The sequence below is a fragment of the Malaclemys terrapin genome, chromosome 10, assembly GCF_027887155.1.
Source record: "Malaclemys terrapin pileata isolate rMalTer1 chromosome 10, rMalTer1.hap1, whole genome shotgun sequence".
Classification (NCBI taxonomy): domain Eukaryota; kingdom Metazoa; phylum Chordata; order Testudines; family Emydidae; genus Malaclemys; species Malaclemys terrapin.
The window spans coordinates 32,033,613-32,052,639 of record NC_071514.1 but is presented as its reverse complement, the minus strand read 5'-3'; the positions used below and the strand labels follow the sequence as shown (position 1 = coordinate 32,052,639).

The 19,027-nt window shown below is 43.1% G+C and overlaps 1 protein-coding gene across 2 annotated transcripts in view; it reads left to right on the top strand.

Moving 5' to 3' along the window:
- Positions 1–19,027, top strand: part of ANXA2 (annexin A2) — a 47,908-nt gene that overhangs the window by 11,580 nt on the left and 17,301 nt on the right. For both annotated transcript variants that reach the window (XM_054041763.1, XM_054041762.1), the window contains exons 3-4: positions 2,015–2,114; positions 16,720–16,814. In XM_054041763.1, the coding sequence (XP_053897738.1) occupies positions 2,015–2,114; positions 16,720–16,814 (195 nt within the window). The remainder of the gene's footprint in view (positions 1–2,014; positions 2,115–16,719; positions 16,815–19,027) is intronic.

Sequence of the window (19,027 nt, the reverse complement as noted above, 5' to 3'; positions counted from 1 at the left end):
AACCTCATTTTCCCCTTTGTAATGCACTACCTTTGTGAAACATTTGGCGATCCACAGTTGAAAGGCACTGTAAGTGAAAAGCATTATTTCATTCTCTGCTTTGGTCTTACTCAAACTGCCCATGTTGCTTACACTTTAGGGCTGAAATTCTACCATGGATGCATGAGCAAGACACCTGTTAAACTCAATGGAAAGTCAGTGGGAACTACTTGCATATCCAAGGGCAGCATATGGCTTTGCGTGCCTGAGCAATTCAGGAAGAAACATTCCTGAAACTTAAATGGGCCCTATTTTTTTCTCCATTGCAGATACCATTTGTCAGCATAATATTCAGTTCCAATGACTCTCACAATGCATAGGGAGGGAATGAGATACCAAAGTGCCATCTCTCACCTTGCTTTTTCAAATCTAACTCTCCCAGGCTAGCTGTACCAGGTTATCCAACTATACCAAGTTAATCAGCTGAAACCTTCAAATGTGTATTGTGTAACATATGGGCTTTGTGGTAGGAATCTTTCAGGCACACAGATTTCTCCAGGAGTGCATTAAGCTTTTTCCATTTACTGTTGTTGGCAGTTAAATGTATAGATTCTGGGAAATCATGCATCCTGTGGTGTGGCTCTGGGCCAAATTCTGGCTGCTTTGATTGAAAGGGCTGTTAATAGTAGGGACAAAAATGGGTGTTTCTTTTCCATAATGTTTTTGCTTCCCTGTCTCTGCAGTGTGGCTCAGATTTTCAAAGGAGGGCACAGTGTGTATGCCAGTGTTTTTTATCCTGGGTAGATAGTTGTGCAGGTATCACATCTGTGGACAACTTCAGTGATGCCTTGTATACATGCCCTTCTTTAACAATTTGACCTTAAAGCAGTGGTTCTCAACAAGGGGTACATGTACCCCTTTGGATATGCAGAAGTCTTCCAGCGGGTAGGTACATCAACTCATCTAGATATTTACCTAGTTTTACAACAGGCTACATTAAAAAGCACTAGTGAAGTCAGTACAAATTTCATACAATGACTTGCTTATACTTCTCTAGATACTATATGCTGAAATGTACAATATTTATATTCAAGTTGATTTATTTTATAATTGTATGGTAAAAATGAGAGCGTGAGAAAGTAAGCAATTTGTCAGTAATACTGTACTGCTTTTATATTTTTATCTCCAGTTTTGTAAGCAAGTAGTTTTTAAGTGAGGGGAAACTTGGGGTACGCAAGACAAACCAGACACCTGAAAGGGGTACAGTGGTCTGGAAAGGTTGAGAGCCACTGCCTTAAAGAGTTTGAAGGTACAAAGGAAGTAAGTGTCTTAAGTGTTGAAAACCTTTGTCTATTATGTGAGCACCCTGCTGGTGAATTTGGGTAGAAATCAGGCCCCAGGCATTTCAAAGCTCCCTGTGTGATTACTGGGGTGTTTTCAAGATGCAATTTACCCTGAAAATAATGAGACATTTTTTGATCCTGTAAAATCCATCAGCTATGTAGAGCACAGAATTTGGTCCACTGTACGTAACTTATTCACTACTAATTCTGATTGCCTCCACCACCATAGTATTATGAGTGATAGTCTGCCTTCAGTCCATATCAGCTGTAAATTTGAATTTTCCAGGTTTTTGTCATTTTGACTCAACTTTTTTTTAATTTTTCCATACTGACTTTATGGACTGAATTTCTTTGAATTCTAGCCAGCACAATTTAAGGTTTTTAACATTTTAACTTTAATGGTGAATTGTCCTCAGAATTACAGTGTGATTTGCACCCCCAGTGATGTTATGCCCATTTGTGTGTGCTTTCTATAATGCCAGATGCACAGCTGCGGGCGGATTCATGGAACATTCAGAAGGTCAAATGCAGTGGCTCTTAGCTGAATTCCAGTTATATTAATAGGTTGTCCACGTGTGCATATTGGGGGGGCAGGGAAATATGACCCAATGATACTTTACCTTTTGGGAATAATACATTAACCACAAGCTAAGTGTAAGACTTTAATTTTGCTTTTTTTTTTTTAATCTCAGCATTCTCTTCCTCCGAGCGCATATGCCACTGTCAAGGCATACGCCAACTTTGATGCTGACAGAGATGCTGCAGCCATTGAAACAGCCATCAAGACCAAAGGTAGGGGAAATAGGTCTCTCTCTCTGCCATTATACTTGCAAATGATAGAGCTAATATAATATGGATAGGTGCTGGGTATCTTGACCTACCATTTACTGTCTTTAATCCAGAGCATTTATTTTGGGTGGTGTTCTTCATGACTTGCTCTATTGAAATCTTGGCAGAGAAAGACTTAAGACTGCCAGTAGAACAGTCTTTGAAAGAGAATGAAGTTTTGTAATTAAATCTGAATGTTCTTAGCAAAGGAAGGTTGGGCTAGTCTATAAAAATCCACATTTTCTTCCCAAGGATTAATCTGAACTTTGGAAAAAAATGATTAAACCGATTAAACTGTGCATTTAAATCTTTTGTCTTCTAGGATCAGGAATTCATTTTTTCCATAGAAAAATGGTCTAATACTTTGAAATGTTGGGTGTAAAAGTAAAGGGACTCAGCTGGAAAGTGTGATACAGCAATGGAAACAAATAAATCAACATTTATTGTTGCATAATTTGATGATTCATTATTTGCATTCAGTTAGCACGTGGTGATCCCAACTGATTGTAGGGCCCAGTCATGCTAGGGGCTGTACAACTGGATACTGGGAGACAGCCCCTGACCCCAAAGAATTTACAATAGAAATTAAGAAGAGGTCACACAGCAGATCTCTGACAGAGCTGGGAATGGAACCCTGGTCTTGTGACTCCGTCTAGTGCCGGGTCCACTGCCTCTACAAAAAGAAGAACAGGAGTACTTGTGGCACCTTAGAGACTAACAAATTTATTAGAGCATAAGCTTTCGTGGACTACAGCCCACTTCCGAAGAAGTGGGCTGTAGTCCACGAAAGCTTATGCTCTAATAAATTTGTTAGTCTCTAAGATGCCACAAGTACTCCTGTTCTTCTTTTTGCGGATACAGACTAACACGGCTGCTACTCTGAAACCTGCCTCTACAAAATATTACAGCATTGAAAATGGCCCTTTATGTGGTTACCACATCCCTGAGTATAATTAGATCTCTGAACTGGACTTTTCCCATTCAGATATTCTAACTCTGATAATGGGTGACCATGCCTAATCAGAGCAGTAAATAGCAAATGGTCAAGATGCTGAAATGTTACTGTATCGTAGGCCCTGCCTGTGCTCCTCCTCCAACTTCTACCTGAGTTAGTAACAAGTTTGTTTGGTTAGCTCTGACCATGGCCACGAGGGTAATAGCTGTACCCTAGTCTTACAGTTCGCTGCTGATGGGTGTGGTGGCATGCACAAACTAAACAGATTGCAGGATCAGGGCCTTGGTTAGTAACTATGGTAGGTAGCCATGCATCCCCTTTATTAGAGAGCCCACTGCAGTATGATTGTCTTCCAGTAATTGGTTATTGTTCTTTTGCTGTGTCCTAACGGTGCCTGTGTAACCAGTTTGACAGGTTTTCTGTCTTCCCTGCTCTCTGTGCAAGAAGGCGTTCAAGGCTGCTGGTTAGGGGTGGTTGAAATTTTTCCATTGAAACTGTTTTTAATGGAAAATTGGATTTTCAATAGTGCTGGTTTTGTTGTTGTTGTAACAAGTGTCTACTTTTTGCAGAAAAATTAGAATCCGTTCCCCCCGCCCCCCAACCAAAATATTTTGATCTGTAGTGCCTCATGGGAGTTGTAGTTTGGGTGCTTCGTGTCAGTGTTCTCTATGGACCAAGTTCCCCAGCTGCACTTCATCTCCCAGAATGTATAGTGGCTATCTGAATACTCTAATGTACAATCTCCCCCCCACGAAGAGGGGAGATTGTGCATTATGGGAGTAGTCATCCCACTGGAGATCCCAGTTTACAAAGGAGAATGGGGAGCATGATGCACCTGAACTGCAACTCGTGTTACAGTGGCATTTCAATGTTGAAATATTTCAGTTTTTGGCTTAAGTAATTTTTCAGCTTTTCACCAAAATCTCAACATGTTCTCACCGAGAAAAACCCTTTTTCCAACCACCTCTGCTGTTGGTGCCTCTCAGTGTCTTGCAGGTGTTCTATCCCTGCTGAGGCCCCGTGGGGTAGTTGCCCAGTTTTTCACAGAATGCAGATACAAATGCAGCTAGGCAGCATGGTATTTTTGTTGTGGGGAAAAGAACTGCCTTGTGGACACAACTCCACCCTGTCATCCCAAACTGGTTACAAAAATACTCCATTATACCCATAGCATGGACATGTAGGGCAGTAGCAACTCGGTCTCATCCTCCTTCATAACAAAGAAAGGGTGTGGTTAATATTCCAGAGTCTCCTCCGCTCAGGATCAGAAAACAGTTGGGTGTGGCTGGAATTGCTGAGGTTTTGCCAAGAAGCCAGAACAGAGAGGCATTAATAAAAGCTGAGACATTTATCATCTGAAGGAAATGCTGAGTTTTTATGAATCTGAACAAAGTCCTCTTTTTATTCCTCCGCATTGTGTCCAGAAAATGTAACGAATGATGGGATTAAACCATTGCCTGTTCCTCACAGCATGACATTTCTATGCAAGGGAAACTTCCTTTTAAAAAGTTACAAGGGTTATTTTGTAATTAACCATCATAAAAAACAAAACACCGCCACCAGATGACAACACAGAGGGAGAAATAATAATTTCCCTTTCTCTAAGAGCTCATCCTACAAAAGTAGGAATGGATTTTTTAAATCTGAAATTCACATTTGTTTTTAAAACAAACAAAGCAAGCTTCTTACAAGGGAGGCTGATGAAGGGTACATGGCCCTGCTGTGTATGTGTGTAGTTTTGTCTAGCTTTAATCAACAATATTTTGCAGTGCTGATTATAGGGCAACTCTTAACATTTCAAAAGTAGTATGAAACCTTCTGGATAAAGACATTTACTCTAGCATATCAAGCTGTTAATTATTCTAATTTCCATTAAATATCCTGGGAAATGGAAGGGCTTGTCCTGTCAAGAAAAGCCAGGCTAATGTTCGTTCACTTTCTTTCAACTAGAATAATCAATTTGCTGAATTTGTTTTGACGATCTGGGGAACACACCTGCTTAACTGTACCAAAAGTAGTGCCTGATCCTGCAGATACATAAATAATAAGGAAACATACTCATACGTATAAGTGTTTGCAGGATTGGGCTCATATCTGTTATCCAGAAGTTGTCACTCATGGTAATAATGTGTGGACTTCTAAATGGAGACTCTGGTTTTGATGTTGACTGTTCCATTGTAAGGACAATTACCCAAAGAGAACATGCCTAAGAGAGATAAAGCACAAGAATTCTGAAAACCCTATCTTTAAAGTTCCATTTCTTTATAGTTTGATTACTTGAATATGGAGCTTGGGCTCTTGTTACTGCAGAAGACCAGTAGAATTTCCATTTGTGAACTCTCTAAACATATGATTGTTTGCCATGGTATGTCTGCCAGACAAGAAATGACCTAATAGAAAAACCAGTGTAATGACAATATTAGGAAATACTTCTGCAAGCAAACAATGGAAAAGATTTGTGGGATTTTCCAGATCTTTAATAAGAAAGACTGATCAATATTTATACGCTGATAACCTGCAGGCACCTATACAAACTTGTTTCCACCAAGTATCACTGATATTTATGTATCTCAGTAATTCTTGTTTGTATAGTGCTTTGAATGTATAAAATGCTGTATAAATGGATCATGGAATTGAAAGAGAATAATTCTATATATTCTATTTGGATTGTTTTAAGATGAGCAGAAAGCTGCAGCTTTCATAATAGACTATAAATAGCTAAGCAAACAACTGGATTATGTAGGTAACTAAGAATTCAAATGCACCACTCATGTTGTCCAGTTCAATAAAGCATGGAAAGTTGAAGTGGAGATTGCCTATCATGTTTCTGGCTTGAGAGTATACAGAAGAGGATTCATTGCATCTAAACCCAGACCTTTCTTTTTGATCCCAGCGTCTGGACAACAGTACTACTGTGAGAATGTTGTGATAATTTTATAATTCTTGGGATGCCCTTTTACCTTGTAATTATTTCATAGCAGTACTTTTGAGATTGCCTCTCTTGGAGCTTGACAAATTCTGTTAGGAAACATCTGGGTGTGATTTTGGCACTGGAGTTCTTTTTCTTCCTTTTTTTTTTTTTTTCTTTTTCTTTCCCCCCTCCCCCCAATCTTCTTTTGTTAAGGAATTAGAATGCAACAGTAAACCACTGTCAGCCAATCTGAAAACTCACTACAACTAGTCCAGTTGTTGCCTAAAAATCCAAGCAACATGAATCACACAGCCGTAGTTCTCTAATTTGGTGGTAATTTATCCTACCTCTGTCTTCCTCCTAAATCAAAAACATGTGTTTTTTAATCTATAGAAGGCATGCACCTTCTGTAGATTACAGTATCCAAATAGCATAGCACAAACATTTCATCTTTCTGATTAGCAACTCAACTTTTAGGCCTATATGTGTCCACGCTGGGATTTACCTTCCGGTAGAAACGCTGGGGTGTATGCACTAGAAACTGAGCAAATCCATGCAAAAATATGACTGAGCATGTAAGAGTTTGTTGCTCTAAATCTCTGATTGGCCTTGGATTAAATGCATAGAGTGCACAGCACAACTGTGGATAGTTTACCATACAAGTCCAAAAACCTAGAGAAGAAAAACCATCTAAAATAGAAAAGAATGAATCTAGATTACATAAAATGGCTTGTAATTAACTGCAACACAAGCCCAGAGTTGGCATAAATGCCAGTAAACCGATTACCTCTGGCTTATTCCCAGTACAACTGTGTAATAGGACATGTTTATTACAGAGGCCAGGCTTCAATTTTGTTACAGTATTCATTTTGTTAGGAAAGGATTGAGGAAATCATTTGGGACCTTACCATGTACAATGTAGGTGTTGGCATAGAGCTTCGTAGAAAATTGGCCAAGTACCTCTGCCTGCTGATGCATGGCTGCACGTGTTACATTGGATAATACAGGTATCCAAACCTAGATACCTACATGTGCATTCAGAAAGTCAGGATCGAGAAAAACATATAATAACTTGCACTGAATGTCCATATTCTTTTTAATTAGCAAAGTATGCTTACTGTGTGTGTGTGTGTGTGTGTGTGTGTGTGTGTGTGTGTGTGTGTGTATATAAAAAAATGCACACATACCTGTTCAGTTCATGAAAATGTGTTGTGTTGTATCTATGCATACTTACAATTCAGAACAGGTAATGGAGTTGGGTGAAAAATTAATAAATTCATAACACAAATTTTGCTTTTTTTCCTTTTGAGAATTGTGCATAGTGACTAAACTGTTTCTTGAAAATAATTTTGCTGAATAATTCTTGTTCTTTGGCATACTTGTGAGCAGTTGGTTTTGACGTTTAAAATTCATACTATGATGGACTTGTAACCTAAGTAACGAGAGATTTCTGTTATTTTATTGGATGAACAGATATCTTACAGTTCTTTGTGTGAAAGTGCTCACAGAATAAGCATTCAATGCATTAATCTTTTCCAGAAACCAGAGGAGTGACTGTGTCACCCAATACCTAGATTTTTCCAGAAGATTGTATTCTGCATGTGGATAGTCCCTCATGCCTGTGCATGTTAATGGTATTCTGAGGGCAGGTCTTCACTACGGGGGGGGGGGTCGATTTAAGATACACAAATTCAGCTACGCGAATAGCGTAGCTGAATTCGACGTATCGGAGCCGACTTACCCTGCGACTTACCCTGTGAGGATGGCGGCAAAATCGACCTCCGCGGCTCCCCGTCGACGGCGCTTACTCCCATCTCCGCTGGTGGAGTAAGAGCGTCGATTCGGGGATCGATTGTCGCGTCCCGACGAGACGCGATAATTCGATCCCCGAGAGATCGATTTCTACCCGCCGATTCAGGCGGGTAGTGTAGACCTAGCCTTAATTTGTGAGAATAAAAGCTTAAAGGAAACGTCCTTTGACATGGATTTATGAAAATCCAGCCTAGCGTGTTCTGGGAGATACTCCCTGATATCTACAAAACTGCATAGAAATGTATTTGTTCAGAGTGTTAATAGTAGCAGCAAAGAGATGCAGCGCTGTAATATACCTCACAGAGAACCTACAAAGCAAAATACAACAGGAGAAATCCTGGCCATGTTGAAGTCAAAGGTAAAACTCCCATTGACTTCAATGGGGCCAGGATTTCTCCCAAGAATTCTAAAACTATACACCTCACCATTCAAAGCGGATAGTCTCAAAACAGTTCAAGGAGCCTTGGGGCCAGATTTACAAAAATATTTAGGTGCCTAAAGCTACAGTCAAAATAGTAATGCTTTCTATGCACTTTGTATGGTGTAGTGATCTGATTGTCATGAAATAACACACCTGGAGGCATAGAGTTAGCACCAACTTACTTGCAAACCTGAATTTATTTATTTATAGTATTGCATTTTAGGTTTAATGCCAAAACAGCATCACTGGGTGCCTTCATTAACAGACTAGCTTTCTCATTGGTTCACATTACCCTTAACAATTATGAATGTCATTCCTATTTTCCCTTATCCTCCTATAAACATAAAATTTCTCATTCTTATATAGCTGTTGTTTAGAAAATCACATAAACTGGGTGCCATCTTGTTGCTATCTGTGGTGCATTGCTAGCTTTTAAAGCCATTTGGCTAACCTTGTGTTTATTTATTTCCATCTCTATCTATTTGCCCCCCATCCAACCAGAGTTACCAAATTGATCTTTGTACCTACCCATATGAGAGCTGAAACCATGGTAGCAATGGCTGTGTTTAAACAAAGTGGTTACTGGGAGTGCAGTTTCCCGACTGGGGTAGACCATTTATTTGTTTTCCCTGTAGAAGTATGGCTATGTGGGTGCACAGTTCTCTGAAAAATCATCCCTTCTCAGCACTGTTATTGCTAGCATGGATTCAACCATGGTTTGGGTCGCTGTACAAAGCCTAGTGCTTTTTTATTTTATTTTATTTTAAGTACTTAAAAGTTGAAGGGTTGCTGTCAAAAGTGGTAAGCCTGGACAAAGTCCCATAGTCAAAGACTTACTTTCAGGACTGTAGAGATATAGTCCCCTGCCATTCCATCCAGGATGTCCTTGAGAATTAAAGGCAAAACTAAGATTCATGATAAATAAACTGATGCACTTATGCTGCCTCTTGCTGTAAGCACCCCACAACTTTTTGCTGGGAGACAATCCAAGTATCTGCTGGCTTTTCTCGTACCTAGATGCTTATCAAGATAAGCCAATTCATAAGTGGCCCTTTTAAAAGCCACCAAAAAAAGGGGGGGGGGGCAAATATAAGTCAATCTGTTCATTTACACAACTGAGGTTTTTACTTCCTCCTTTCTTGCTGATTAAGCTACAACGCTGAAGTCGCAATGGCAGCAGCAGGCCCACTTGTATGAAAGAAAAATTATAAGTAGGTGAAAAGAATATTTTTTTGTCAAAAAGAGTTAAAATTTTCAACTTGAAAATGTCTGTTTTCTGAGCCTGGAAGGAGTTGTCATGCTAGAAAAAAAGTACAGTATCAAAAGTAACATTAGCAACTCTGCTTGTTACTCACGGGTAGAAATATACAAGCAAAATATGCTCAGCAAAAATGTTTGCTTTTAATGAAGATTGAAGGAAACAAACTTTAACTTCCAGAGCTTTAGGGAGCAACCAAGTGAGATCAGCCCTTCTGCCCCACCCTGTGTTAGCAAATGTGAGTCAGTATCCTGTTCAGAGCCGTTAGTAGCTCCAGACTTCCCTGCGCTGAAGTGCAAGCATGCATTTTCCATGAAATACCAGAGCAATGAATAGACTTGTGTTTCCATCCCCAGAGCATGTGAACAGGAAACTTTAACATGAATATTTGTGGCTTTTGTTCTGTCACTTTTCTAACGCTTGCAGACTTTATTTGTCCAGTTTCAAATGCCAGGATTAAAGCTTAGTTTCATTCAACAGTTTCAGAGGTTGGTTGAGTGCTGCAGTGAATCACTGGCCGAGCAGAAGCTGACACCGTGTGTGTGACTGTAACTGGGCTGGGCTGTGCTTCTCCTCAGTTCCAAAGCATATGCTGCTATGCCCAGTCTTGCAAGGAAGCTTTTTTTTCTTAACTGAGGTTAACAAACACACAGATCAACAGTCTTTTAACTCACTCCTTAGCCTGAGGCCTCCCAGGGGTCTCTGGCATGCCTGCTCCAGGCAGCTTCCCTGTCAGTTAGCTCTACTCCTTACTTGGAACACCAGCCCCGGGGCTGCTTCCCTGGTCCCTTGCTCCAGGTACCCGCCACAAGAACTAACTCCACTGTGGTGTCGCTTTTCCTCCCCAGGGTGCAGTCTCCCAGTTGCCCATTAGCAGCCCTTTATAGGCCCAGGTGTAGCCCAGCCCTCTTTAGTTGGCTGGATTGGACTGCTCTGCTCTGGTTCCAGGGGAGCTGGGCTTAACCTGTCCATAGGGACCAACTACCCCATGATGATGACTCCTGGCCTAGCAGAGGTTGGGGGAGAGCGGGGTTTTCCTACACTGGGGCAGTGAGTTGCGTTAGGAAACAGTCACATTCAAAAACACATTGGCTAGTTGTGGGTAACTCAATTAGTACGTATTTGTCTCTACAACATGCCAAAAGGTTTTTAACAATGATAGTTAAAATGCGTTAACACGCTTTTTACTGCAACTCATTTTTCCCAGTGTAGACAAAGCCTGTGTGAGTAAGAGGAAGAGAGCTGATTTTATCTGCCTGGGCTATTAGCTCATAATAGAATCTGAAAATGATTGCACCGGTTTAGCAAGCCTGGTATCTTGTCACTTGGATCAGTTACTGACTTGGTTCTTTCCCAGTGAAAAAATGGAGTCAGGAAAAAGAGAAGGAGCCTGAGTGTTCTGAGCTAGATTGATTGTTCAGGTCTGCAGCAAAAGGTGAAATGGCCACGTTATCTCTCTCCAAAAGAGCTTGCCCAAGACTGTCTACATATATCAAACCAAGAAGTCAGTGCGGCTAAACTTGATGCAGAGCAGGTTGCTAAACCTCATCTTAATGGCAGGCTGCTGGGAGTGTGCCGTACCCTGCCTCACTTGGCAGTTGAGCCTCAAAGGGATAACTTCCCAGGGATTTTTGTCCCTGGATGTGCACTTCAAAGTAGAATGGGAGAAAGCAGCCTATGATCCGCAGCCATGAACCGTCGTCACTCTCTCTCAGAGCCCTGTTGAAGCAAGAGTTTCTCCACACGTGAGTAAGGAATGCAGCTTGTGGATTTAATTGTAGAGTCAGGCTGAACAGTGAACAGATCACCTTTTATTGGGACTTGTTAGGCTTAGAATAAACACAGAGTTGATCAGTTTGAATTACTGCATCAAGCAGGTGGTGTAGTTTGCAGTACTTGCATCTCGGTCAGTCAAAGAGCTCCTCTGTTAGGTCATCAGTTAAATGCATTCCAGAACTATGCAGTGTCGTTGTAGCCATGTCGGTCCCCGGATATTAGAGAGACAAAGTTGGGGAGATAAGATCTTTTATTGGACCAACTGCTGCTGGTGAGAGAAACCAACTTTTGAGCCATTACCTCACCCACCTTGGCATTCTGGAACTGTAATTCTAATCTAATGAGAGTTGACACATCGTGAACTTCCAATGTGGACACTTCACTGAGCTTGGTGATTTCAGGACTCGGAAACGAAAAAGCAGCCTTCCTTCCTTCTCCCACTGGCGCAGAACAGAGATCCTAGGGAGTTGGGTGGTGGGGTAACAGTAGTCAGAGACGACAGTTTAGCAGTGACGGGCCTTATCTTTGTCATCCTTCAAGCTAAGCTGGAAGTGAATGGAGTAGTGTGTAAAGTTTGGAAACTGTCTCATGCTACCCATTTTTCACAAGAATCTGACTCCTTGGGAATCCTGAAAGATAAGGTCGTTGTGTTCTGCTGGCAGGCGAGAACAGTGTTACTAAGCTACAGCGCTGCTACGAGGAAACAAGTTGCCTGCAGGATACTCAAGGAATGTTGTGGGTTTTTTTTTTTTTTTTTTTCAGTGTAATTTTAAAAAGTAAAACAATGGAAGCAGTATAAAAGCCAATATAAGGAAAGTGCCCTGTTTGTTTTGGCTTGTAGAAGTTCCCCTTAATTGTCTTTTGTAGACAGCAGCATTTGTATAATTTTATTTTCTCAGGCTTTCCCTCTGTGTCAGATGCTGCATCTCGGTGGGTATTTGCTGGGTCAATAATTCTGAGAGAACACTCAGAGAATGATTGTTACTAGCTAGATTTTTCCAGAGAGTGGGTGTGTTCTGTATGTAACTACAGTTCTGTTCTATAGTCTCCTATATGGTGCATGCAATGGTGCCTGTAATACAAAATGTGCACAATTATGTAGGAAGCTATTTATAATACTGTTTTGGAAAACTGAGCATAGTAAGGACTTTGGCCCTATTTTTCAAACCTAGCATCTACGTGAGAGCAACCCGATTCTGAATATGGACTCACAAATTGACACACAACTCCCAATAAATACCTATTTTACATATCACAGATCCGATTTGAGTGTCCAAATGCAGAACTGTGCCCCAGTTTTAGACACTTAGGTTTAAAAATTGGATTCTCTGTATGTAGCTTTGCCTCTTCTAAGCCCCAGCCTCTCAATCAGATAATACAGCTACAAAAGGCGCCATTACATCCATGACTAGGAACAAATAACCAGCCACTGGAACGCAATCAAATGAAAACTTTAGCATGTTGTTGGAACCTAACACTGAGAGCACCTTTTTGACTCCCTTTCTGGCTGTCTGGCCATGTATATACTATGCTACTATTTTCTGGTTGGAAGAATTTGATATCTGGATATTTCCTACAACTGTAACATTCTGCTTCTGTCTTTCTTTGAGTGGCAGGTCCAGACAGCTATGCTTAATCAGTACTGTACATCTGATCTAAATGGACAGTTTATCTAGGGACTGACTTGCAGCTGAATTGTATTAGGGACACAATTAAATGGGTGTTGGACATTTTGGGGGTGGATTGGTAAATATTTTCTGCTTCATACAATCTAATCCAGGTTGAAATAGGTATTATTTCTCCTCTATAAACCAGCTGTTCTTATTAAAGGGAGGTGGAGTGTGAAAATTAAATTAGAGATGCAAGATTCTGAATTGAAAAGAAGGTTTCACTTAAACAACAATATATCTTTACCCCAGGCCTTGTGAAAATTTGACCACTTACCATTATTGGATCAGAATGCCTTAACTAACCTAACCTCTACAGATCAGTTCAGATCCACTCAGCATCAAAAATGTGACTGTACCAACTCTCTTTTTCCATGAAAATCTCATTAATCCCTTGTTCCCTGGCAGTTCCAGTACTTTTTGTTAATGATAGTTTGGTGGTGTTTCTTTTTATTCCTAATGACTGGTGGCTAATGATTTTTAAACAACTGTTTCTTTTGTCCTGTAGAGGTTGGGTCACTGTGCATGCAAAGACCTTCATCTTTACATGAAGAGATCCACCAAAAATATTAGTTGGGACAAAGTTAGTGCTTAGTGGCTGTAATGTAAATACTGATTTTTCTGTTCGAGTGAAGTATTCAAAGAGTTAATGCAAGGAAGCCCCCAGGCATCTATTGTATTTGAATACATTAATAATCAATTATTTAAATCCTATTGATTGGCAATGTAAAAGCATGGTGAACGGGGTTAACTGCAGTTCAGCTTTCCGCCTCCTCCTCTTTTTCAGCTGCTTAGGGGAAGGGCTATGGACCTGATCCGAAGCCCATTGAAGTCCGTGAGAACTGTGGCAATTCATTTCATTGGGCTTTGGACTGGGATGTATAAGAGAGTCTGTTTGCAAGGCAGAGGGGTGAGAGCCCTTTGGGCAGGTCAGGCTCCATGCTAACACTGTGGGTCTATTACCAGAGCACGGAGTGTTGGCTGGACCAGTGTAGGCTCTGTTGGCAGGCAGTGAATCCAGCCCTGTATGTGGAGCTTAGCTGTTAATGAATCCAAATTCTCCTCTGTATTGTACATACACTGCTCTGGAAACCTTCATTTCAAATGTTACTAAAATGTCACTATTTTGTAGCTCAACTGCTAAAAAAGATAGACTGGATAACTGAGCATCTTCTAGGGCAGGGGTAGGCAACCTTTCAGAAGCGGTGTGCCGACTCTTTATTTATTCACTTTAATTTAAGGTTTCACGTGCCGGTAATACATGTTAACGTTTTTTAGAAGGTGTCTCTCTCTAAGTCTGTATTATATAACTAAACTACTGTTGTATGTAAAGTAAACAAGGTTTTCAATATGTTTAAGAAGCTTCATTTAAAATTAAATTAAAATGCTGATCTTACGCCGCCAGCCTGCTCAGCCCGCTTCCAGCCTGGGGTTCTGTTCACCTAGGTCTGTGGCGGGCTGAGCAGGGCCTGTGGCCGGGAGGCCGGCTGGCAAGGGGCCGGCAGCTGGGACCCCAGACCTGGGGCAGGGGGTTCAGGGGTCAGGGCAGAGGGTGCAGGGCAGAAGGCTGGGTGTGTGTGTGGGGGGGTTCAGAGGTCAGGGCAGTGGGGATATGGGGGGTTCAGGGCAGAAGGCTGGGGGTGTGGGGGGATTCAGGGGTCAGGACAGAGGGCTGGCGGTATGTGGAGGTGCAGGGCAGAAGGCTGGGTGTGGGGGGGGGTTCAGGGCAGAGGACTAGGGTGCTCGGCTCGTGGGGGTGCTCCCAGCCCCCTGCCCTGTTCCACCCCCAGGCTCCGTCGCTACCGCTCTCTGCCTGCTCTACGGAGCAGCGAGCACGCTGCCGCTCGGCTCAGCTCAGCTCTGCTCTGCTCCCCCTCCCCCTCGCAAAGGCCATCGCCGACAGGGACGGGGAGGGGGAGGGGGATGAGGAGGGGCCGGAACGCACCAGGCTGTGGGAAGAAGCGGGGCAGGTGGGAAGCTTGGCTGCCGCAGGACCAAGCTTCTGCCTCCTGCCCCCGCAGGGGAGAGCGGTGGGCGGGGGGGGCTGAGTGGGGCTGGGGGCCGGGACCCCCCCCACACCGCTCTCCTCTGCCGGGGCAGGAAGCAGAAGGTCCTGCGGTAGCCAAGCTTCCCTCCTCCCCCGCTTCTTCCCCCAGTGTGGTGCTTTCCGGCCCCACTGCCCCTCCTCCTCCTCCTCTCACCGGGCAGGCAGCGTGCCACTCAAAATTGGCTCCCGTGCCGTGTTTGGCACGCGTGCCGTAGGTTGCCGACCCCTATTCTAGGGCAAAACCTTAGCCTGCGTCTCCTAGTGACAGTTTCAGGAAGCAATGTGTATATATAGCTCTGGCCAGTAACTATCAAAGGGTATGAAAATGTTATTAAAGCTAATGTTAAAATGATACAATACACAAGTTGAGAAAAGTGTCTGTACATTTGGGTATAGTTCTAGAGTATCAACAAATACAAAGGTGGTTATTAAAAGTCATATGATGCATACAGTACATAGTAGCAATAACCCACATTTAGGTGAATAAATTTAAGAATACAATTTAGATATTAGTATCCAAATCTACACTGCAATGTAAGCCCCAGGCTAGAAGAACTGAGCAGATCCGTGGTTTGTTAACCTGGGGCTTGAGTGTTTATGCTCATTTGTAACCCCAGGTTAGGAATTGTTGAATTCTGGGTCCCACCTTGGAACTCCAGCATATGCTCTGCCTGATGCGGGCCCAAGTCCAACCATCCGCATCCCAGACTTCCTAGCGCCTTCCCAAAATGTGGCTGCTCTTGCTCTTTGTGGTGCAGTGTCGGAAAACTTGACTGTCCAGAGGACAAAAGAAAATCCGTCCATAGGATTGTGGGATACTTTTGGTGGACTTGTAGGGTATGTCTACCTTGCAATTAGACACCCATGCCTGGCCTGTGTCAGCTGACTCATGCTCGCTGGGCTCGGGCTATGGTGCTGTTTAATTGAGGTGTAGACTTTTGGGCATGATCTTGAGCCAAAGCTCTGGGGCCCTCCCCACCTACACTGCAGAGCAATTGGCTTGCACTCTGGGTCCCAGCTTGACTTGGGCTCAGACCCTCCACCCCTGTAGGGTCCTGGGTCCAAGCCCTGGATTAGTGTGATTTGTGTTTAGACGGAAGGGGAGTTAGGCTTGAGCCTGAGTTTGAGCCTGGGCTTACATTGCAGTGTAGACATACAGGGGCCATAGCCTTTTGAGCCTCTGGGCTGCTGCAAAAAAGGGAAGGTGTGGCCTTTCTTCTAATCACTGTGTTTAGAATATTTGTGAAGTGCCCGGGCTGAACTGGAAAAATAACTGGTTTATTAAGAAACCTAATTGAAATGCCTGAATTGAAACTACATGAGCAGGCTATAATTAATTGCATTTCCCATCACTTTTACAGGAAATACTTTCACATGACTTTCCTAGCAGGAGACTGAGTGACACACACTCAACCAAGCACGAGATAGAAGTAGCACATCATCTTTGCGTTCCAGAGCCAGTTTTTCAAACAGGTGCATGCCTGAGTGCACCCACATTTCCAAGTCCATGCACAGATAGATTTGCACACATTATATGTGCACTTGTTTTGAAAACTGGTGCTGTCATTGGCTGCACTTACTATGAGGCTGCACTTACATTGATACTAATGAAGCCCATTGTGGGTGTTGCATACACTACACTTCTAGCAAATGATACTATCTTAACTAAGAGACCGGTGCAAGAGGGGATTCTCAGTAATCCTTTGCCTTATATCTTTGTAGGTGTGGATGAACTCACCATCATCAACATTTTGACAAACCGCAGCAATGAACAGAGGCAGGATATCGCCTTTGCCTATCAGAGGAGAACTAAAAAGGTACCGAGAGCATCGAGCCTGGTTTATGATTAGTACTAGTCTTCACATTCGTAGTTAGGGTTGAAGTGATCGTACTGTAATTGATTTCACTGGGAGGACCACTTGCTTTTACTGTGCCTGAGCTTGGATCAAGCTAGTCTGAGAAATAGCTGGTGACGGTTGATGCACTACTCCTGGAGGTATTCTAAAGTACCAGGAGTGCTGCTGATGGGGAGGTGCTACCATCGCTCTAAAGCCAACCTTAGTGCAGGCAGGTTATGACATCGTTGGAAATAAAAGCTGTGCCTCTGCTGCCAGATTTCCAGGGTTGCTAAGCATGCACACCTGCAACTGAAATCCCCTGGAGATGGGGTTCTTTGCACCTCCAAACATCAAGCCCCGTGTTTTAACACAGCCAATCATGTTCTCCTCAGTAGCGTAGCTAGGAGGGAGTGGGGCAGCGGCCGCTCTCCCACTGAGCACAAGTGGCGCCTTTTAAATTTTTGTGCCTTTTTAATTTTTACTCACCCGGCGGCGCTCCGGGTCTTCGGCGACAGTCCCTTCACTAGCTCCTTGTGTCTTCGGCGGCACTGAAGGACCTGCTGCCAAAATGCTGCCGAAGACCTGCAGAGTGAGTGAAGGTCCCACCGCTGAGGTGCCGCCGAAGACCCGGAGTGCCATCCCGTCAGTAAAAGCGCCGCCAGGTGAGTAAAAGCGTCGCAGCACGTGGCGCCTTTTTTTGGAATCGCTCCCCCTGTTCCCTCCACCTGGCTACGCCACTGGTTCTCCTATGTTGCAATGTCATTCTAAGCAGTGTCCATTGTGTGCTTGGGAGTGTGAAAATCCTTTTTGTTCAAGTGATTCCTGACATTCTGGGACCCAGTGAAAGGGAGAGGAACTGAGGGAAGATTATGCATGTTCACGTAGCTTAGCGGAAGGAAACTCTTCCAGCTTTCATTCACAAAGTCCGTCTAAATGACGACTGCAATCAGTTATGCAGTGAATCGTACAGGTACTGAACAAAGTCAGCTCACCGGCTAAATTATCACCAGTTGTTATCCTGACAAGACTATCCAGTGTACCAAGCTGTTGATGAAAAGGAACCTATAAAATATGTATCGCTGTCTGTAAAATGAGCCTTGCTAGCAGGGAGCCGAGAGATGTTCTCTTGAACAAGTTTTAAAATCTTACTCTAATTGAAGTTTTATGCCCACATAAAAGAAGGAAAAACATGTATAGATTCCCATTGGGTTCTGACGGCTGTATCTAGGGCCGGCTCCAGGGTTTTGCCCGCCCCAAGCAGCCCAAAAAAAAAAAAAAAAAAAGCCGCGATTGCGATCTGCGGCGGCAATTTGGCGGGAGGTCCTTCGCTCAAGCAGGAGTGAGGGACCATCCGCCGAATTGCCGCCGAACAGCTGGACGTGCCGCCCCTGTCCGGAGTGGCCACCCCAAGCACCTGGTTGGTAAGCTGGTGCCTGGAGCCGGCCCTGGCTGTATCTCTTTCAGATTTGTCAGACACCAGATAGAAGCCCTGAAATCTTAGCTGAAACCAAATACAAATCCAGAGCTACGTTTTTGAAATTCACAAACTTTTGTGCATTCCCAATTTAGGTACCCACAAACTCTATTGAGTATGTGCAAGTTGGGTGTGTGCGCATGCACACACACACAGCTGAGTGTAACCCCCATCTTGTGCAAGGGCATCAGGATAGCTGTAGTTATAAGATGGACCCTGAATAGTAAGGCTTGAAGCTCTGTTAAAAGTATGCCAAAGTTCTGAAATCATGTAGACGATCTTCAGAATTTTTATCCAGATGTTGATTCCCTTCACTTATCTTCTCCCTTTCCCAGCCCACAAGCATGCTAAAGATACCAGTTAAAAGATGGGATTACAAAGGTAAAGTGGCCTGTGGAAACAATGGAAACTAAGAGAACAGACCTTCCAATGCAACTGTGAAAACAAATGAGTCAGTGTTAAGAGAGCAGGAAACCGCACATGAATCCATGCATCCTGTCGATTGACTCAGGGCTCCCCCTGCCCAGTGCTCTCTAGGGATATTCTCATGTTGATTTCCTTGGAGACAGGTTATATTGCTAAAGTAGAGTCCCTCCTAAGGTGGGGTTGGTACATTATGCATGCTGTGGCCTGTTGCTTACAGCAGAGGTCCTCAAACTTCTGTTAATAGTATGGATCTCTGTTTTAAAGGGTGTGTCTCATGATCCAACCTCCCTTC